The sequence below is a fragment of the Papilio xuthus genome, unplaced genomic scaffold (genome assembly GCF_000836235.2).
Source record: "Papilio xuthus unplaced genomic scaffold, Pxut_1.1 DF827597.1, whole genome shotgun sequence".
NCBI lineage: Eukaryota > Metazoa > Arthropoda > Insecta > Lepidoptera > Papilionidae > Papilio > Papilio xuthus.
The window spans coordinates 1265205-1285772 of record NW_013531052.1 but is presented as its reverse complement, the minus strand read 5'-3'; the positions used below and the strand labels follow the sequence as shown (position 1 = coordinate 1285772).

At 35.4% G+C, this 20568-nt stretch overlaps 1 protein-coding gene across 1 annotated transcript in view; it reads left to right on the top strand.

The window, feature by feature from the left end:
- The window catches only part of mid (midline), a 61907-nt gene extending 42063 nt beyond the window's left edge, over nt 1–19844 (top strand). Inside the window, exons 5-6 of the mRNA XM_013313054.1 lie at nt 9441–9676; nt 19025–19844. Of these exons, the coding sequence (XP_013168508.1) occupies nt 9441–9676; nt 19025–19331 (543 nt within the window). The 3' untranslated portion in view covers nt 19332–19844. The remainder of the gene's footprint in view (nt 1–9440; nt 9677–19024) is intronic.
- The last annotated feature ends 724 nt before the right edge of the window (nt 19845–20568 follow it).

Sequence of the window (20568 nt, the reverse complement as noted above, 5' to 3'; positions counted from 1 at the left end):
ATTAAATTAATAAAAGACATGAGGTTATTTTGACTGATTCTATTGAGTTTTGAGAATTATGAGTAATTTATTTTACATTGCTACTTTTAATTGATTTTTTAAACATAATCAATACTTTAAGGTAGGCGGAAAATTTACTACTTATATGTATTTAGTTCTAAAAAGCATATAATACTTCGTAGACAGAATGCAATTTATTTTAAATAGAAAAAAAAACTATCCTTAGTAAATTGTACCGTGTGGCTATGGGAGTGTTTGCGCTCAGTTATGTTCAGTGGTTTTATTACTTATAATTGATCATTTACGTGCGATCGAGAGCGTTGCTTTAGTTTTTATAAGGCCGCAGAGTGATCGCACAAGCGCTCGTTACCAGAATAACGGCCTTCGACACCTGGAAACTTATTTATAAAACCGTTTACTCCGCCATAATTATGCACCATACATTCATTGTTTTTAAATGATACGATGTAAGATTAATGATAAAAGTACTCATTTAGAGACAAATTGATTGTAATAATGAAAACAATGTTAACTTTATAATCATTTTTTTAAAGATTTACTTTAAAATAATTTAAAATGGTGGAATTGTATCTTATTTTCTTTTCTGTTGACTAAAATAATAGTTTGATTTTTTTAATGTAAAATAATATAGTTAAACCAACGTTTAAGTAACAATGTCAAAACAATGAAAGAATTCTTTCATGTTCTATGGTTACACTAACATTGGAAAAGAAGTAAAATTCATGATTACAAGAAACGACAAAATAATAATAAATTTTATTAAAACTCCAGTCCCAAGTTGTTGACTATACGACTCACAACAACCGAGTCGATGCACAAACTGGATAATTTCTCGTATTTACTGAGCATTCATGATTTCGCATCGTTGCAAGCTTTGTTATTAGTCGGACGAACGTATTGCGGCGGATGACTCCTAATCATAGAGCGAGGGTACTAGACTAAGAAAACGTACTAATTTGTGGTCATACTTTTATACTACATACTTAAACTTATAGCCTGGGATATTTAAAAGCTGCAAATACAAGAAACTTGTAAGTACCAACCGTCATTAGGGTGTACTTTTAATAGTCGTTACCGCCCGCATGCGTGGTGCGAGAGATTTTCTGTTGACGTATGTGATAGCGATTTCATACGAGAACCGTTTTCATCAGTCGTTAGGGCCCGCATACGTTGGGTGATAGTCCTTACCTTTCCTTATCGTTTATTATACTCGTCAACTGATTTCCCGCATTACAATCGATGCATCGAATAATGAAATCGCGCCCTTAGATTGAAAATATTTTTACCTAAATTCGAACACTTATAGTATCTAACGTTTGAATACTTTGTTTTAAAAAATCAATAGATCTGGCAATTTATTTTCTAATTTGTAACTTATATTGTATTACGATTTTATCAATTACATAAGAATTTATGATATAAATATCTAACACAAGAATAAATTGAATTAACATTATTACCATTCAGGTTTACAAACACATCATTTACTTTGTCGTAGTGAAAATAAGTATGATGAAAACAAAATATTTGTATAAGATCAATATAAATAACCAAATCAACCGCTACCATTTAGATCTCGCTTTCATTCAAATCCAGTTTCTGTAGGCGCGGTCATAATGGAACCTCATCTTCGTCCAACTTATGAATATTGTTAAGTCTCGTTTGAGTTATGTTTGTTTGTTTTGTACGCGTACATCTCCTTGTTTACGAGTCAGTCTGTTGTCACCTCCATTGTCGGCGTGTGTGTACTAAAGTATCACTGTTTATTGAAGCCCTCGGGGAAATGACAAGTCGTTACTTCACGACAAAACACTGACGCACAAATCATTCATTCCTTCTCAATATCTAAGCAAACATGTTTGTACAACTTATAGTTCTATTTATGTAATACGCAGTTTCCTTGATGATAAATTATCTTGTTATTTATGCGCTTAGTACAAAGTATTCGATTTATTACGCGAATTCTTCAGTGTAGTACCGGCATTGTTTACTGTTTTTTTTCGTGGTGACTATATAAAATCAATATATAATCTTACTAACATTATAAATGTGAATGATTAGATGGATGGATGTTTGATTGAATGTATCTCCAGAACGGTTCAATAGATCTCGCTGAAATTTGACACAAATGTAGAACATAGTCTGGAAGGACACATACTTATTAAGTTTTTTTTTAGTTCCGAACGAGTTGCGGGCGACAGCTTGAAGACATATAGAGTACATAATAATGTAAACATAAGGAATACAAGTTTCATATCTTCGAGACTTGGTATAGTTAGTATGGTCATAGTATAATACAATATTTGAACTAAAAGTACCTTAAAAAGTTATATCCTGCAATGGACATGATGATGTTTCGATCTTTGGTCTCGTTAAGTGTTGTATTGTATGCAAATAAATGTATGTTAGTTGGAGAAGTGATTGCGCCGAGTTATGGTCACCGCGCGGTGGTATGACGCGATGGCATGATAGGCGTTCGTGTATTAATCAAACGCTGTAATGATACCTTAAGACGCCACGAGGCCGTAATGCGAGCGGACGGCCCGCGGGGCGCCGCCGCTGCAACGACAACGCATTTCTCACTTCAATTTGTGGCCCTGTTTGTTTCTCTCTGTCTCGTCTCATTCATTCCGATCGGGTGTCGGTTATTATTTTTTTAAAACCATACGTTCTTTTTTATTCTTTTCATTCTTAAGTGACGTTTATCGCGGCACCCCGGGTGACGCAGTCGTGTCCAAGTCTTCGTTTCATTGCCCGCGTCACTCTGTTTACGACTTACTATTTTATTTGTATTCACTTTATCGTTAGCGTTGTTATGATGAACGTTTACGCGCCCCTCACTTCTTTTCTTTGAGATTTTATTGAAAGTTAACTAATAAAATGGTATTAAATATAAAATTAAAGGTTACCGTAGGTACGTGTGGGTTATTTATGTATTGTATTCGTATATTTATGATGTTTCACATTTATGTGAACCGTTATGTAAGTTATCATAAAAACGTCATAGTGGGGACTCGATAAATGTTTATATTCAAGTTAGAATCTACAATAGATCTAGATTAGATCGTTAAAAAGTAATACCTGATGATTTTCTTCCTTACATTTTAGTTCTATTTCCTTAACAATTGTGTAGTGGAAACAATTCCGCGTTTCGTCTGATGAGTGTGCGTCCCGGAGGCCTAATTTAGTCCTCTTTCCCTCTTCACCTTTTTTCTTATACGGAAAGGATGGGAAGTGGAAGTTGACTTTCCGGATGAGAGGATGCATGGGAAAAGAGGATATTTTCTTTCTGTGCATCCTCTCCTCAGTCGACTAAAGGTAGGCAACGCATATGCAATTGCGTATGTCTATGTTCAACGGTCACTTCGCAATTTCAGCGATTACAGGTGGCCGCTCGCTTGTTTGCCACCTTACGATATAAAAAAAATTAACAATCGACTCCAGTGTTTTGAAATTTAGATACGATATCGAGTGATACACTAAAACTTATCATAGAGCGCCTCGTTGTTATGTTACAAGTATCCTCCAGTCTATTCTCACTTTTAGTCAAAATTATTCGTTAAACGATTTATTTTTCACTCGATCTTTTTAAAATAAAAGTATCACGTGGCTTACCTACCGCTATGTTATTTTATCCCACCTAACTTCTGTAAAAATAAACCTAACGCCAAAGCGGGATTTGATCCGCGTTCCCCAGAATAAAATGGCGACCACCCAACAGAAGTAAATGTTTTATTTGTTCCATTTAAGTTTTACTAAGTTTTATAGTTCGGATCCAATGTATATAAAATTTACAGCTTTGAAAAATCTTAGACTCGAGAGAGATTTTAGTACATTTCAACGTCATCCGAAAGTTGCGATTCATATATGATTGTAAAATATAGCTAAATAAAATGACTAGTAGATATAAATAGAAGAAAAATTCTCAGTTCTCACTTAAAAAACAAGTTGGATAAATGAAACATCACACAAGTACATTTCGAGTATAATTGAGAAACAAAAATGGCAAAATATACTGTAAACATATCCTTAATATTTGCTTAAAGGACAATATTTTTGGTATTTATGTCCTTGATGTCTTACACTTACAATCTCATCCAACGAAGGAATAAAGGCGAGAAATCCGCTACTTTAAGACATCATATCTCAACGCTTACCGATGATGTTGACTTAGTCAATGACAGGGACAGTCGCGCACAACTTGTATTAAGAGATAAATTCCAGATTTATTCAGCTAAATTAAATGCTTGCCCACATATTGCTAATCCGTTTCGCGATCAAAATATTTTGATCTTGACTCTTTTGTAAAATAAAATTATGAGACAATTTAATTTGATAATGGTTTGTGGCTATTTCGGTTCGCTTATTATATTTCTTGTCAAGTTTTAGGATATTTACTGCTGTATTTTGTGGCTTACATTTTATTGAAAATACTGTTGATGTTTGAACTTATACTGCTTTGTTCCTATGTTAACCTCGGACATTGGTAACTTTGGAGTACCTATATTTTAAATAATTAAATTTTTTTAAACTATCTAAAAATGCTTTTATATTTATCGCTTTTGCTTTTATGGCATAGAAATTTGAGTAATAAAAAAATAAAGGCCTAAACATAAAAAAGTTAAACACTGCTTTAATGCGTTCGATTTTATTCTACATGGATTTACGCATGGAACACCTTATAGAATACAAAAAGTCCATAGTTTTCGATTCCGACTTCAAACTGACTGTTAACTGCTTAATATTAAATGTAAAGAATAAAAAAGTGTAGAGAATGATGTTTGTATTGAGAATTAATGTTGAGATTTATGTACGCGAGTGTCCTCACTCGCCCCCGCAGCCCACGGCCACCGCGTGTCGTCGACATATAGAACAAGCAAGGCGATATTTTGTATATTTACATTTATTACCTTTAGTAGGTAAGTAGTCACCATTCAATTAATATTCTACGTCTTAACGATATCGATAAATTAGATTTTATCTTTTACTACAGCGAAAGATTTGCGTTATAAAAGATTACCTAAAAGTTATGAAATATTAGTAAGAGTTAAAATAAAACATTTTTGATTAATTATCAAGTTAGTAGACAAACAGGTCTCTAGGATAAATAGGTGTGGAGTCCGGTTGAATTAAAATACTCGACGTCGCGATTACGGTTTAAAATTGGAACGAAAATATCTAAATTACTCGAAAGTTTATTCAGTGTTTTAGCTACAAAAGACAGTAACACGTCGCGTGGTGGCTACAAATGGAGGGCAATTTGTTGGCGCGCAGGCGAAAATCCTTCGTAATCCGCGGCCGGCGCGCTAATCGAAACATCCACAGGGCTTATTGACGAGCCGTCCGTCCGTCCGTCCGTCGCTTGGTGGCCGTTTACAAATACCTGTTTAAGCCCGTCAAAACTCTATCGCCACGAGAACCCAACGAAGCCTGTCTAAACAATGTTTCGCAATTATTAAACAACCAAATTGTGGTAAATATAGTCGAAGCTTGTTTGCAATTTCGAATAGCTTCTAAAAATAAGTCTTCACATGTTTATCAGGACAAGGGTGGGTAAAACATACAGTAAATTATAAGATGAAAAGACATAATAGATTCAATTATATTCTACTCTTTATTTTAATTATTTTTAAGGGTTCATTAAACCATTAGATATTGTCAGAGTAAATCAAAAAATAATTTTATCCGCGTTGAAAAATTGCAAGTTCTAATGATTTATGAATTCACATAACACGAAATAAGCATTCGTATATTGAAATTTAAATAAATAAAAAAAAATGTTGTGAAGTGATGTCGATAAGACGTGTAATCAGCCCAACGGTCGGGAGCCGACTGGCCCCACCGTCGGCCATGTTCCGCTCCTCCCTACGTCACACCCAACGCCCCCACCGCATCAAGTCTATGAACGACCTAACACCATCAAGCTATATGTTATCTTATGGTTAAGATTTTAAAGATTAGTTTCCGTTAATTAGTTTTACAAGAGGGAGCATTGTGGGTTGTACTCATCCCTCAGAGCCGTGTCATAGCTCAGTACCTAGTACTTTTAATATTTCATTAAATTGTTTATTCCAGATTAACTCTAAAGCAATACGAAGCAACTTAATTAGCTTGCTGTAAGACTTATTAAAAGAATTCAAACAAACGATATAATAATTTGTTTTAACTATTAAATGCTTACTTTAAATAATTAATCATCCAAGTGAAATTTATCTGCCTATTGATATTTATTTTTTTAATGATTTTCACTTTAATAATGTTAATTTAATTAATATAAAACTAAACTTTCTTACAGTCATCGAAATTTTTTTGTGAAAATATTAGCAGGTTTTTATAAATTAACTAATATTTCTTTTAGCATTCCAACTAAGCTCTATGCTTGTGCTAGGATATGGTTTACGATAATAGTCGAATGGCGCGATTCGAACCCCCGTCCTCGTGATCAGATATCCGTACCCTTAACCATTAGGCTATTGGCACTTCGAAGAATTAAAGAATTCAAAGATTAATTTATTTACCTCCGTTATATTTTAAACATTGTATTAGATAATTTCAATGTTAAAAGTAGGGTTACTGTTATTAAGTTATTGCCTCTAATCAAAGCATTAAAATCTCAATAGATAAAAAAAAGTTTATTAACAAATTAACACTGTTCGTATGAACATTATCAGTAAGTTAATTTAGATGATCATCAAGGTGGTAATTATGAATATTAATAATAAACCAAAAGTAGAGACTCCCAGCGCGTGTGATAATTCATTAGGCGCAGGTGCTGAAATTAGAAAGGCGCGGTAACGATCCCGAACACGATACATTATAGATAGTATTTGGGATGTATTTAGATGTTAAGTAGATTTTATCGTGTTTAATTAATATTATTATCTGATTTTTAAATACAAAAAATCTTATCAAATATATAACGCGACGATGTCTATTCTTGTAATTTTAAGATCTCCCGAGAAAAGACCACATAGACTATTTCTAGTCATTGTCAGTCATGTGGTTACTAAACAGTGCCCTATTGTAGATTTTAATTGAAATCTACACCAAGGAAAGGATGCTTTAGTCATAATTTCACGACACAGAACGTGACAGTCCATTTTCTCAGATTCCAGTAAGAGGAAAGTAATAACTAAAATACAATTATGGTTATAATCGATTCAAAATTCGTGTTATTTATCGTTACATCGTATGAACATAATCTAATCGATAGCAATTCTGTGTTTTCACTTTTTCATCGTATACACAAAGTGTTAAGGTATCGTAGTGTGAAATTAATTAAACGTAGTATTGCTAGTGTTGAGCAGCTTCAGTATATGCGAGTGTCTGATTACCGCGGCCGACAATCCGCGAAGCGTGGCCGCTAATGGAATCCTCATAAAAGAAAAAACGAGCGTGTTGAAATCCACTTCTATACTTTTGACATCTCATAGACAGTGCAAGCCACTTTTAAATAAAAAATGTTACTTGTTTAACCGTTATTTTCTGAGACCGAAATTTTTGTATAAAACATTTCATCGTCCCTGTCATTAAATTTGACAAAACAGAGATAACATTGTTTTAAACGGGGCTTTTGGTCTCAGAAACCCACGGTAATAGATCTGTAATCTTAATCTATTTTATAGTTATTATCTGGTATTAAAATGTATAAAACAAATGGATATTATACACAGTTTTAAATAATCAAAATAGTTTGAAGTCTATAAATGGTTCGGTAATGAGCGAGGCCGGTCTATTAGACAAAATTCACGATAAAGGTTATTTATGAACCGTCTACATTATAAAACAACTAATATTTGCATAACTTTAGTTAGTTAATATACATTTATTCTTTTTGTACAAATGCCAATATGATTTTGCACATTTATACTGTTAGGAACAAAATCCGACACTATGCCGGTGTATCGGCGCAACACTAGAGTTATTAAAATCAAGGTTAATGACCCATCAACAATCCGACACTTGACTTAGTAACGAAAGCGCGTCTTTCGCTTAAAATGATTCTAACTAATATTGCCTAAAAATACCAACATTACGTAATATTATTTTCCTTGAATAAAATTGAACGCAACATTTTACACACAAGCAGTTAGAACTGGTAGTCGCCGTGAGACGATAAGCTTGTTAGACGCGACTCGGGATGCAATGCAGCTACTGGTATAATCTACTTTATTTTATTTTTAAAACATGCCTTATTACACAGCAAGGAGTTATCTATACGTAAGCAAGCCTTTCGTCGTGTAATCACCAGCCAATACCTACGTGTAAACATAAACAGTGCACACAACACGGTAAATCTTGTTTTACTAATGCACTGAAACCTTAGGGCGTGAAAAGCCAGAGCGGATTTGTGTACGGTTTAAATACTATAAATATATCATATTATTTATGTTAGTTGATGTCAAAACAATATGTTTTTAACCTCTTCAAAATACAGACGTCATTTTCTTTTCAAAGTTTTACATACAAGAACAAATGTCTAGTAAAATCAGCAAATAATGGAAAGCTGTCGTCCGTAACGCCGTCCGCGCAGGAATAAAAATACTTAATAACCTTTGTGTTCATCCAGGCAAATTTCTAAATCTATCCTAAATTTCAGTGTGATCTCTATAGCCGTTTTGGATATAACTTCTAATAAAAATCCATCCATCCATCCTTAAATCCAAACATTCGCATTAGTAAGACATTTTTTCTCTACTTTTCAAACTAAATAATAGTTAAGAATTCTACTTGTAACTATAATTTCCTATGAAATCATAGGAATCTTAAATAAGCATAAAAAATTATTAAAATTGTATATGGGTACTTACTACTGTAACTGCACTTTGTTACTTACAATATATATATTTAATTATCTATCTCATCCGACAAGGCGATGTTAAAAGGGAAGCCGGCAAAATTAACACTGGTACGTATTAAAAAATGAGAATTAATTATGGTGGGTTAATTATTTCATCAACGGCGCGAAGTGGCGTATCGGCGCATCTCATCTCTCAGCCGACAATTCATTACAACAATATGATGAGAAATCACCGACAATATCATTATAATAGTTACCTGTGCGCACATTTGTGTAATTAATTGGCCACATGTACTCACCTGTACTTGTACCTTTACTTATGCACTGCTGCGTGCGATTGTACATAGTAATAATTAAGTATATTTACTCTTTCATACTATGTTAATAAAACCCTGGCAAGAATCAACTTCAAATATGTTTTCATATGTGTTCAACCTTAGATTTATTTTTGTTATTATATAAAACTTAATATTAGATAGTCTTGCAAAGTACAAGGTAACTGCGACATAAATTTAACGACAGATATAGTCTTCAAAAGTACAATAAATTTAAAAATGTTGGTTTTAATAAAGCTTGTTTTAAATTACGTTAAATTCTAATAGTATCTAACATTCCACAGATCGTCTTGAACTCAATGCATCGTTACCAGCCTCGCATCCACCTGGTGAAGATGCGGGAGGGCGGAGGACTTATAACGGACCTGTCACGCGAGCAGCACAGGACCTTCGTGTTCCCAGAGACGGTGTTCACCGCCGTCACCGCCTACCAGAACCAGCTCATCACCAAGCTTAAGATAGACTCCAATCCATTCGCCAAAGGATTCAGAGATTCCTCGCGGCTTACTGATTTCGACAGGTAAATATAAATATAATTCTATAAACCTCTACTAATGCATACTCTACAAATTTATAGTACTTTTAAACGATTCCATTTGCATTCGCCCGGAACGCATTACACTTGACTGAAATTCTTTTTACTTAACTAACTAGCTGTCGCCGGCGACTCCGGCCGCTAGGAATTAAATAAAAACATAATTAGTATCCTATGCGCTCTTCCATAGTATGTTCTATAAGTTTGCGAAATTTCATCGAGATCCGTTCAGCCGTTCTGGAGATACTTTCAAATAAACATCCATTCATCCTTCTAAACATTCGCATTTATAATATTAGTAAGATATGAGTAAGATATAGCTATTAATTTAATAGTAATTACAAATAAGAGTCGACTTTCATGCCAACTAACTACCAAAATTGTGTTAAACAATGATTAACTTAGATAGGAATGGTAATTGAAATCGTCCATAGAAATAACAGTAACAGTAAACTGAACACACGTATTGACAGACTTGAGAAAATGCCTATGCCCTTTAACTCCTTTACAATGTTTCTTATTAATTTGTTAATTAGATGCATACTTTATTACTGCTTGTTATGATATTCTTAATTATCTTGTGTATTTTATTATTGCAATAAATGCATTTAAATGCCAATGACATAAAAGTTTTATAGCGTTACTTCATTGTAAAATGTTAATGTATGGTGACGTGTTTTGTGTTTATAGAAAACGAAATGGTTCGTTAAACGATACCTAATGACTCTAGTTTTAAGTTTATGTTTATTATAAGTCGATATTAACCTTACTATTTTACTAATATTATAAACTAGCTGTCCGATAAGTTAAATAAAAAGCAGCTCTTCAAAAAAAAAGAAAAAATAGTATCCTATTTTCAGGCATATCGGTAAAGCCGTTCTTGAGTTATAAATACTGTAACTAACACGACTTTCTTTTATATATATAAGATGTGGATGGATAGACGTATCAGAAGGTGTATCTCAAATGGGTCAACGGATCTTTATAACATTTCGCAGAGATATCGAACATAGCCTAGAAGTGATTTTTTAATACTCATTAAGTGTTTTTTTTAATTCCGTGCGGACGGTGTTGCAGGCGATAGCTAGTAATAAATAACTAGAAGAACACATACGTGACTTAAGTTTGATGTTTTTTGTTATATAAGGACGAAGTCGTGGGCGACAACTTACTATAATAAAGATGGATCAGTTTAGATTCTTAAAACACATATATTAAATCTTTAAATATCTCAATTAGCACAAAGACATCAAAGTATTTATATAATTTTTCAAACCACAATAATATTAAATACACAAAAACCACAATCGGCAAACCAATAACAGATAGCGTCTAATGAAGCGTATAGTTTACAAAGTAATATGAGAAGGAACGCAAACTGTAATTGAGTAAAGAACAATGCAAATAAAACATATTTTAAAATACTAGGTATCTCGCGCGACCACCTCCGCGCGGAATTAAAAAAAAAGCTCAAAAAGTAACCTATGTGTTCTTCCAGACTATGTTCTATATCTATGCCAAATTTCATCAACATCCGATGAGCCATTCCGGAGATACCATCTTAAAAATCCATCCATCCTTACAAACTTACGTATAATATTAGTAAAATGAAACCACCACTTTAAAATTTGAAGTTATAGTGGGTTCTATATCCTACGCTATTAATAAAATGTGTGTCCAATACGTCGTTTGAGGTGGGCGGTTGAAATAACGTCAGTGGTAGCACAGCAATGCAACGCTACTGAACCGTAGTTTAGATCTAACGGTAACGAATGCGTGGTCGTGAGTACAAAGCTTTATTATCTGATTCCTCCTAACTCCAACCCATTGAACTTACTAAATTGAAGATTAAGATATAGTTTTTGGAGAACTTATCAATTAATGTCGTAAAAATGAACTTATGTAATTTTTTCAAACAAATATCAAAAAATTCCTTATTCGGATTTCAATACTGGAAAATTTGAATATAACAAAATTTGGAAATTATTTATTGTTGAAGAACATATTCTGCCTATTTATATAACTGATAGCTGTCGCCTGCGACTTCGTCGGCGCGGAAATAAAAAAAAACTTAATTAATAGCCTAATTGTTCTTCCAGACTATTTTCTAAATCTATGCCAAAGTTCAACGCGATCTGTACAGCCGTTCTGCAGATATCTTCAAACAAACGTCCATCCAACCATCCATCTAGCGAAACATTCGCATTTATAATATTAGTAAGATCTTAGATTACGAATGTTATTAGCTAAACGATAGTTTTAACTACAAACGATTATTTGGTATTTGTGAGTTAAACCGAAAACGGTACTAGAGTATACAAGTTAAGGATATATTATTTTCATGCGTCAGGTAATTGATAGGTTGTTAGTTGTTTTCTTTAAGCAATAATATGCAACTTACAAGTGCAGAATAATGTAGCAAAATAACGTTTTCTACATATTAAATGTAAAGGTGGTCGAGGTCTGGAGGCGAGAGATTGCCGCGAGCCGTTTTACAAACACTTACCACTACTACGATAGATTAGCCAACTAAAAAATAATGTTAAAATGCAACTTCTGCTATATTTATTGGATAAACATTTAGTAATAATAAAAAGTGGTTACAAGAGCTTAATTTTTTAATATTACACAAACACTTTACGACATTTATTATGGACGAAAATATAAATTTATAACATGCAAAAGACATAATTTGGTTTTTATGGATATCGACAACTAAATAAAAGACTCTTCCCAAAATAAGTCAGCGCATTCATGACGAGCGAAGGTTGTGTGAATTTTAATTTAAGGTTGGGCGCTATATTTCGCCGGCACGTCTCGACGTGGTCGCGGGGCAATGCGGGGCACGGTGGGGCGGGGCGGATGGAGGTGCGAGCCCGCGGCGTCGGCGCGTAATCACAGGGCCCGCGCTCATTATGCCCTAAACGACAAATTAAAGCGCATTTCTATTATCCGGCCATCGGTGCGATGCCTCGGACCGTTCGCCCGCGGCCATCTTGCCAACACGCTCAACTCGAATTATTCTCGCTTCGATCGTCGAGTGTCGAAAACTCGTAGTAATTTTCGACGAGCCTTCAATGACGTGTTAAATTGCCTTTAGTTATATCCATTGATATAATTATCAGGTGTTTGTTTATTTGTCAGGAATGTGGATACAAACTAGTATAATTTATTTACTTGACTATTCGAAATATTAATTCATAGTTAAGTTGTACGAATGACATTTCGATATTGCTGTGTATTTAATTACAGCGCGTTATTTGTTATCTGAATAACTAAATAATTACGATGACTTTTATAGTTCGTATTGAAATGATTTGTTTTATTTGTTTAATATATCTTTCGTTGTAATAAACATAATTGGGAAATAAATAATAGATCCAATGCTAAGATAGTCATTTACTAGCGACAGGATTTGTGACATTATATAATTTTATATCTTTGACTCTCATCGCCTTAATATTAATTAAATAATATTTTAAACATTGATTTAAATACTACGGGCTGAGTCATGTTACATCCGTAGCTAACGTGATAGGCAGAATTATTGAATCTATTAATAATTCAATCTGGAAGCGCGTCAGTACACGGCTACCGATTTGTATTAATTGTAGTAGTCGGTGTCGGCGTCAGTGTCGGTGTCGGTGTGGTAGGAAGCGGCGTTGATAGTCGAGCGCGGAGTGATTGAAGGCTAATTCCAGATGTTATCGAGGCAATTAGCTGGTCGACTCTCGCTCCGCGCCCCGCATGCCCCTTCTCGCCTTATCCCGGTCAACGCAAACACGCCTGTTAATCGGTTACAAAGTAACATTTGTACTTTTTTATACATTAAGCAGTCAAATGGTAATTTTTTGAGGAGAGCGGTGAATAGATTATTCCATTTGTAATAACTGTTAATTGCAACAGTTCCTAATATTGCAAAAAATAACGATTGGAATGTATGATATTATGGAATGGAAATAGTATAGAAATGGTTCATCTGATTTGATGAAGATTTAAGCGTAAATTAATTTTTTCAGGGACCGATCTCATAGGGTCTAGTCCAATGTCTTTGGGCGGTCAACATTTGGTCAATTTGGACATAATAAAACTGGCATTTGTTAACATAATAAAACAGAGTTTGATAATATTTAAACAAGTAACTCAACATGTCCGATAATTATTTACAAATTGTGGCCACTCTCTTTGGCATATAACAAAGTTGTCAGGCATCGGCTACCGAACTCAAATGTCGATCAAATTCAGTTCAACGAATACGATGTTATCTCACGAAGTGACCACACTTAACATCTGTCACATCGTATACCGTCCGCTCCTCGAATGTCATGATTTAAGGAACCGGTTTACTAATATTTTAATAAAAAATTAAGTATAGTAGAGACGGATTACAAGTTTGTTGATTCTCATGGGTATGTAGTACTTAAAAGTCGCCGATTGCATTTCTTTTAGTATAAGTAAGTCACATATTACTCACACGGAATTAAACATTAGAATTTGAGGATATATTTGCCATTTATCGTCGAATCTCCTTGTGAACTTATGATAGAGTAAAAATTTCTTTGTGGAAATTTGAAGCCTACAGATTTTGTAGATGGATACTTTAATCATTACTCTGCACGGTGAGTTAATCTAAAGTAATTGCATTGTTAACAAGCTTCCTTACGTATTCTAACTGTACTCAGCCTCGCGTGTATTTTTTTAAAGGTTGGTACACATTGTAACATACGGTTTGATGCCTTCTCATTAATGTATCATTTTCATATATCATCTTTACATGTACCTACACCAGGATTTTAAATAAGGAACATTTCCTTTCATTATGAACATTGAAATTAAAAGTAGATTAAGTATATGCTTCAACCGCAGATAACCCCAATGTTGCGATTACTGGAAATACATTTTTATGGAAACAAAACAGCGTCTATCTTTTAAAGAAAGAAGGCCTTCCTCAACTACAATTATAATACTAAAGTAGTCAAAAGTCCGAAAGTAGAAAAATAATTACCGAGTTTACTTCCACATACAGTTAAGTATAAACGCTTCAACTAATGTAGTCGAGTCTTAATGACTTCCTTCGCTGACGTCCGAAATCGCCAGACAATAAGTATGATAAATCGGCGGTGTGTGGGAATCAGAGGACGGTGTTATTAGCACGGAATAGCGGCTGCACCATTAATTAATACAACACCGCCCCCTGCGCCCTGCGCACTCTCATGACCCCCCGCGACCACTCTCAATCCGAGTTGTTTAGGACGTGTTATATTTATGCCTCGCCGCACCTCCACCTTGATTGCCTGCGATTAACTTGCCCACTAGTTGGATTTTTATTGACAATTGTTCATAGCTGATATGATATACAACTGTTTAATTTATCTATATCTAGATATTATTAGAATGTAAAATACAGCCAGAAATCTTAAAGCAACTTTTACACGAATAGGTACACTGACACATTTACTCTGGACTTTATTTATGTTCTAGAAAACTGTCGACAAAATTCAGAATCGACACTGGTCGAAAACAATATAACTTGTGTAAACAAAACAAAAAAAACTTTATACGACCGATAAGCGTGAACGACAAGTCATCTTAATCTATGAAAGTTATTAGCCACGATTACTACATATGTAATAATTTATCTATATTATATTTCGGAATGATTAAGTGTAAAAATATAAATATACACTTTGCTAAAATATTGTTAAAGGGACATGAGAACACCCATTAAATTTTTTATCTCCTTACATGCCTGCTAATCTGTCCGGTATGTGAGTGTTATTGATAGGGATGGGCCAACCTGTCGATTAATATATCGATATTTAACGCTCATAAATCATTATTATTAAATTAATGTTCTATACAAATACTAGACGTAAGAGAGTGCCTTTTTACAAAATGACGACGAGCGTATTTGAACTATGGTTGAAACATAATTTTAACTTAATCTAAGTATTCTCTACTAGTTCCTAGTAAGCTATATGTTTATTGTATAGAATTAAATAGTCTATTGTAAGAGTAAATCATGTTGTGTATCGTGGAAAGGAAATCATGTTTCAAAGATATCTGATGAACGAATGCATCGTGCGCGCGTTCATCGATATTCATATTCAGTAATCGTATTGTAATATCGATACCTGAACTACTCGCGTATTCGATTCGATCGGCAATCGTAATATCGATAACTGGTAGGCGCGGGCCTAGCGCGGGCCTCTTAGAGACGCCGCCCTGTAATTTGCCGGCGCAGAGTGTTGGCTATTACTGCTGATACCGAGATCATAATAAATACGCCATTAACGCCCCCGCAGCACCCGAAACGACATAACCACCCGGTATAACGCCTTGTATCGCACCTCCATCGATACTTAGGGAATGGTTATTTATGTTATTAGAAGAATCTCTTTTTTCAGAGTTTCAATTTTTTTTGTATGACATTCAAAATATTTAAGGGACTTGAAATCGTGCATGGTTAAAGTTGAGTGAATTTTAATTTATAATTTTAAATTGTCAGTAGATATCGTATGTTCTGATGAAAATGCTAACATAGGTACTAAACGTGGACCTAATTTCTGATAAACAGGAGGCTGCTCGAGACTTCATCGACGCATTAACATCCATCCATCTATCCAAACATTTCTTATATTAGTAAGATTTCTAGATAGTGATAAAAAGTGGACCATTGATGACCCTATTAGTACACCTTTAGGTTATAAACTTGTACCGTATACTTTGAGGTGATGGAGTTGTTTTAATACCCAATAATTACCGAAGGACCGACTTCAATAATAAAGTATTAATATTTATGAGTGGCCAAGTTTATAACCTGTACAACATAAAACGTTCCAATATCATTTTCTAGCAAAGCTATAAGAAAATTAATTATCACAATACATCTTCGAATTAACACTGTCATTAACTATAAAACGGTAAAGTGGAACCTTGAAAGTTAAAGCTCAGTCACAGGCCGACACTTGATGCATCAAGATTTGTTCTGGTTTATTGCCTGGTTGTGGGTATTAAGTATTTCACACATTAGAGTCTCAGCTGCGACGCAATCTCCGTTAAAATGGTAGGCCATCTCCGATTTGTAATAAACGGAACACGCTTTTTCAACTAATAACATAATAATCAAATTGAATCGACCGTGTGAAGTTGTTTTGACTTCGAGATATACGTGAGATAATACAGGGTACGATGATATTGTGTCGGCCATTACGTTTTTGTGGAAATTAGGCACTTAATAAAAAATCTATGTTTCGGCTGGCGTGTGTGGGCACCGAGCGGCGGGCGGCGGACGACGGGCAGGGCACTACCTGTGTTGCCGGGCCGCCGGCGCCCGCGGCACTCGCCCGGTGATAGATTAAATTCGTCACGGCATCTCGAGACGTCACGCCGATCGTCTCGCGTTCGCTTCGGAGCATCGTCACGCTCGTTTAGCCTGCGCCCGTCGACGCTCGTATTTCACAACGCGCGTTAATAACCACTCAGTTCAGCTCGTGCAAAACCGGCCGTCGCTAACTTACGAATTCTATAGAGCGGGCGTGCAAGATTCATATTGCACGCGTGCGCCGGACGATTATTTCGTAGAGAGGCGAAAATAGCGAGTTAGCGGGAAGCGTGCTCCCCGGCGGTCGCGCGACCTCCAGGAACCAATAAAGGCCATCAACCACTGCGTTGCTATAAAACCGCCGGGTCGCGCCGCCGCTCGCCGCTCGCCTCCACTACTCGCCTGCGCCGCTCGCCTCGTTAACGGCAAACTGTGCGCACTCGTAAATCTGATTCGACGAAACAATAGCCACGAACTGACCGATATATAGATTTAAACTATTGCTGACTGACGCGTAACAAGACTCTTAAATATATTTACATTTGGAACTGTTTTCAAAAGTCACTTTTTGATTATCATTTCTTAATTTCTTCCATAACAGGTCTACCACTTTCCGCATATTATAGTCTATATCTCTGAATCTGGTATGACAATTCTCCTTGCCGCATATGAATTTAATTTTAAGAAAGTTTATCCAACTCTTTTGTGTATTCGTCGGTTGGGTTAACACCACCAACTCTATCGTTTCTTCTAGTTCTTTTCAGAGTATCCACATTAAAAAAGTTCATACTGTTGGTTGGCACTAAGAAAAAATGATAAATAAATCGACCGATATAAGTCTGAGTAAATATTAACGCTATGACAAACTAATACCACCAAGCTATACACCGTAATAACATTTTACGATATTTGAAAACATCATGTGTCCCGCCGGCGGGCGCTTCGTTCCCAGAAGCCGGGTTTATAGACTACGGGCCGCTGAGAACCAATGTACAGTCAGCCACGCAGCAAGGGCTTCGTGGAATCCACCTCGAGTTTGCAGGCGCACATTCTGTCCAGCGCTCTCAGATCTCACACACAACACGACTTCCCCTTCCGGAACATCAGCATCGAGAATACACAAACATATTTTACCCATAGAAATCTGTTGTTATAAATGCGTTTGGATGAATGGATGGATGAAAAGATGTTTGTTAGAAGATATCTGCAGAATGGCTCAACGGATCTCAATAAAATTTGGCACAGATGTAGCACATAGTCTGGAAGAACACGTAGGCTACTAACCGCGCGGACTGAGTCGCTAGTGACAGTGACAGACAGTTAGGGGATAACAAGTAAATTTCTGTTTCTAATTAAATTTTCTGATACACTCATTATAGCTGCGACACGTGCTACTATAATATATCTGAAAAGTGTTGACCATCACCTTCACCATATCAGAAAACCTTTCCTAGTATTTACAAGTCGTGATTACTCCATAATGGAAACAAGTCGTGACAGTATGTCAGTGTGTTCGTATTACTAAGCAGTCCGAGGTGTTGCACGCGGTTGTCGAGCGAACGTCGTGGCATGTCGCGCCTAACGTGTAATTTAATTTCCTTCGCCTCGATACTAATTGCGGAGAGCTGAGGCCATTAGCTAAGCCTTTTGCCAGTCGCAATGTGTAGTAGTTCAAGTGATTCTTAAGTGTAATTCTAATAATTTCTGTTTCCATACATACGCCTTGTTTCAAATGGAATTGGCTCTTTTTGAAATTTATCGCGTGCTAGATGTAAGTCTAGAAAGTAATTCCGTCTTCAACACCGTAAAATACATCAGAAAACAACACTTTCCGCAGTATTCGTAGTTTAGCTAAACACCGTTCTTCTTGAATTTTCATACTTTGATTGAACTACAGTGTTAACTCCATGAGCAGATGATCTTGGAGATGTAAATAGAGATATCTCAATAAGTAAAAAAAAAATGACGTGAGCAGTTGTTTCTGATGTTGTACCTTTCTACTTTCTCAGAGACCCAATGGAGCTGATGCTGATGGAACAGCAGCTGCTACGATCTCCGCTGCGGTTGTACTCGGGCGGTGCAGGGACAGGTAGCGCCGCGGAGGAAGAGGAGAAGCGGGCGGCCTGGGCGCGCACACCGCCTGCTTTGCAGCTGCTCGCGCTTGGCGGACGCGCCTGGCCCGCCTGGCCGCAACCTCTTACCCTGCCTCCAGATCTCTGGATGCAGAAACCCCCCGCCCCGCTAAGGTACTGCCCATACCCGCCGCCGGCACACCCACGACCAGATCACTCGCCTTCCCCCAGACATCCTCTGTGAACTATGAAAAGACATTAGCCGGGACTGGATATAAATTATTAAAAGAAGAATGAACTATATGAAGTGAAAGTGCTGTGACTATATTGTGTGTCCATATCCAATTGGCATCTGTGTACATGACTTTTGGATGTGGTATCCTACAAGTATTAATATATTATATTTAACGTAGATTACGTAGCGATGTAATAGAAAATTGTTATTGATTTAAATAATAGTAACTTAAGGTGTAATTTCAATGTTCCTACCCAAGAAAATAATAATTTTAATTGTATAGTTAGATCAATTTAAACAATAGTTACCTGGTTCATGATCCTTAACCTTGGGAATTACTTGAATATAACTATACATAAATAACTTGCTATAATTTACACGAATACATAATAAACTTCGTACAATGAAGATTATAATTAACCAAAGAATAATCATTTTACTAACAATTTTTACAAAACTGATATTAATGTGTGAAAAGTGCTGTATTATAACTCGAAAACATGATTTACATAACTATTTTACTAGAATATTATTTATTATTTATATATTTGTATTATGTAAAACACCATTATTACATTTTTTTGTTATGATGTATGAAAAACCATCATAATGGAATCATTTTCGTATTGCTGAAATCACGATATGTTTTTACTTTTAAAATATAATTTAACAACATTTTTGCTTTACAATATACATTCCATTTTCAATTAACAAATAAAAATCGTAATATGACAAAAATTTTGTCTAATGTTAAACGCAGTATTCCACTGCACTTGCACTGTATACTATCATCCTTTGCATTCTCTATGAAAGAGCAGAGGCAACGCGTGTGGGTTTCTGACACCAAAATCATATCGTTACGTATATAAAACATATCGTTATCCCTTACATTATAATTGATAAAACAGAGATAGCAATACGATTTAAACGCGGATTTCTATCGGAGAAACCCGGATAGTAAGAAGACATGTGCAGGAAAGCCGTTATATAAATTGATTGATTTTTTTACCTTGGGTTTCTGAGGCTAACATCTCCGTTTTGTTGAAGATGATTTTGTTAAAGACAGGGATGACGATTTGTTTTATACATAGTTTTTGATCTCAAAAACCCACGGTTAAAGCGTCAGTTTCCATTCCGAAAAACTCGCAATATTTTTGTATTATCGGGTAATCTGGGGATTATTTATCTTTATACTATAAACAATTATTTATAATCTATAAAAACTTCTACTCTTGTGTTAAATTAG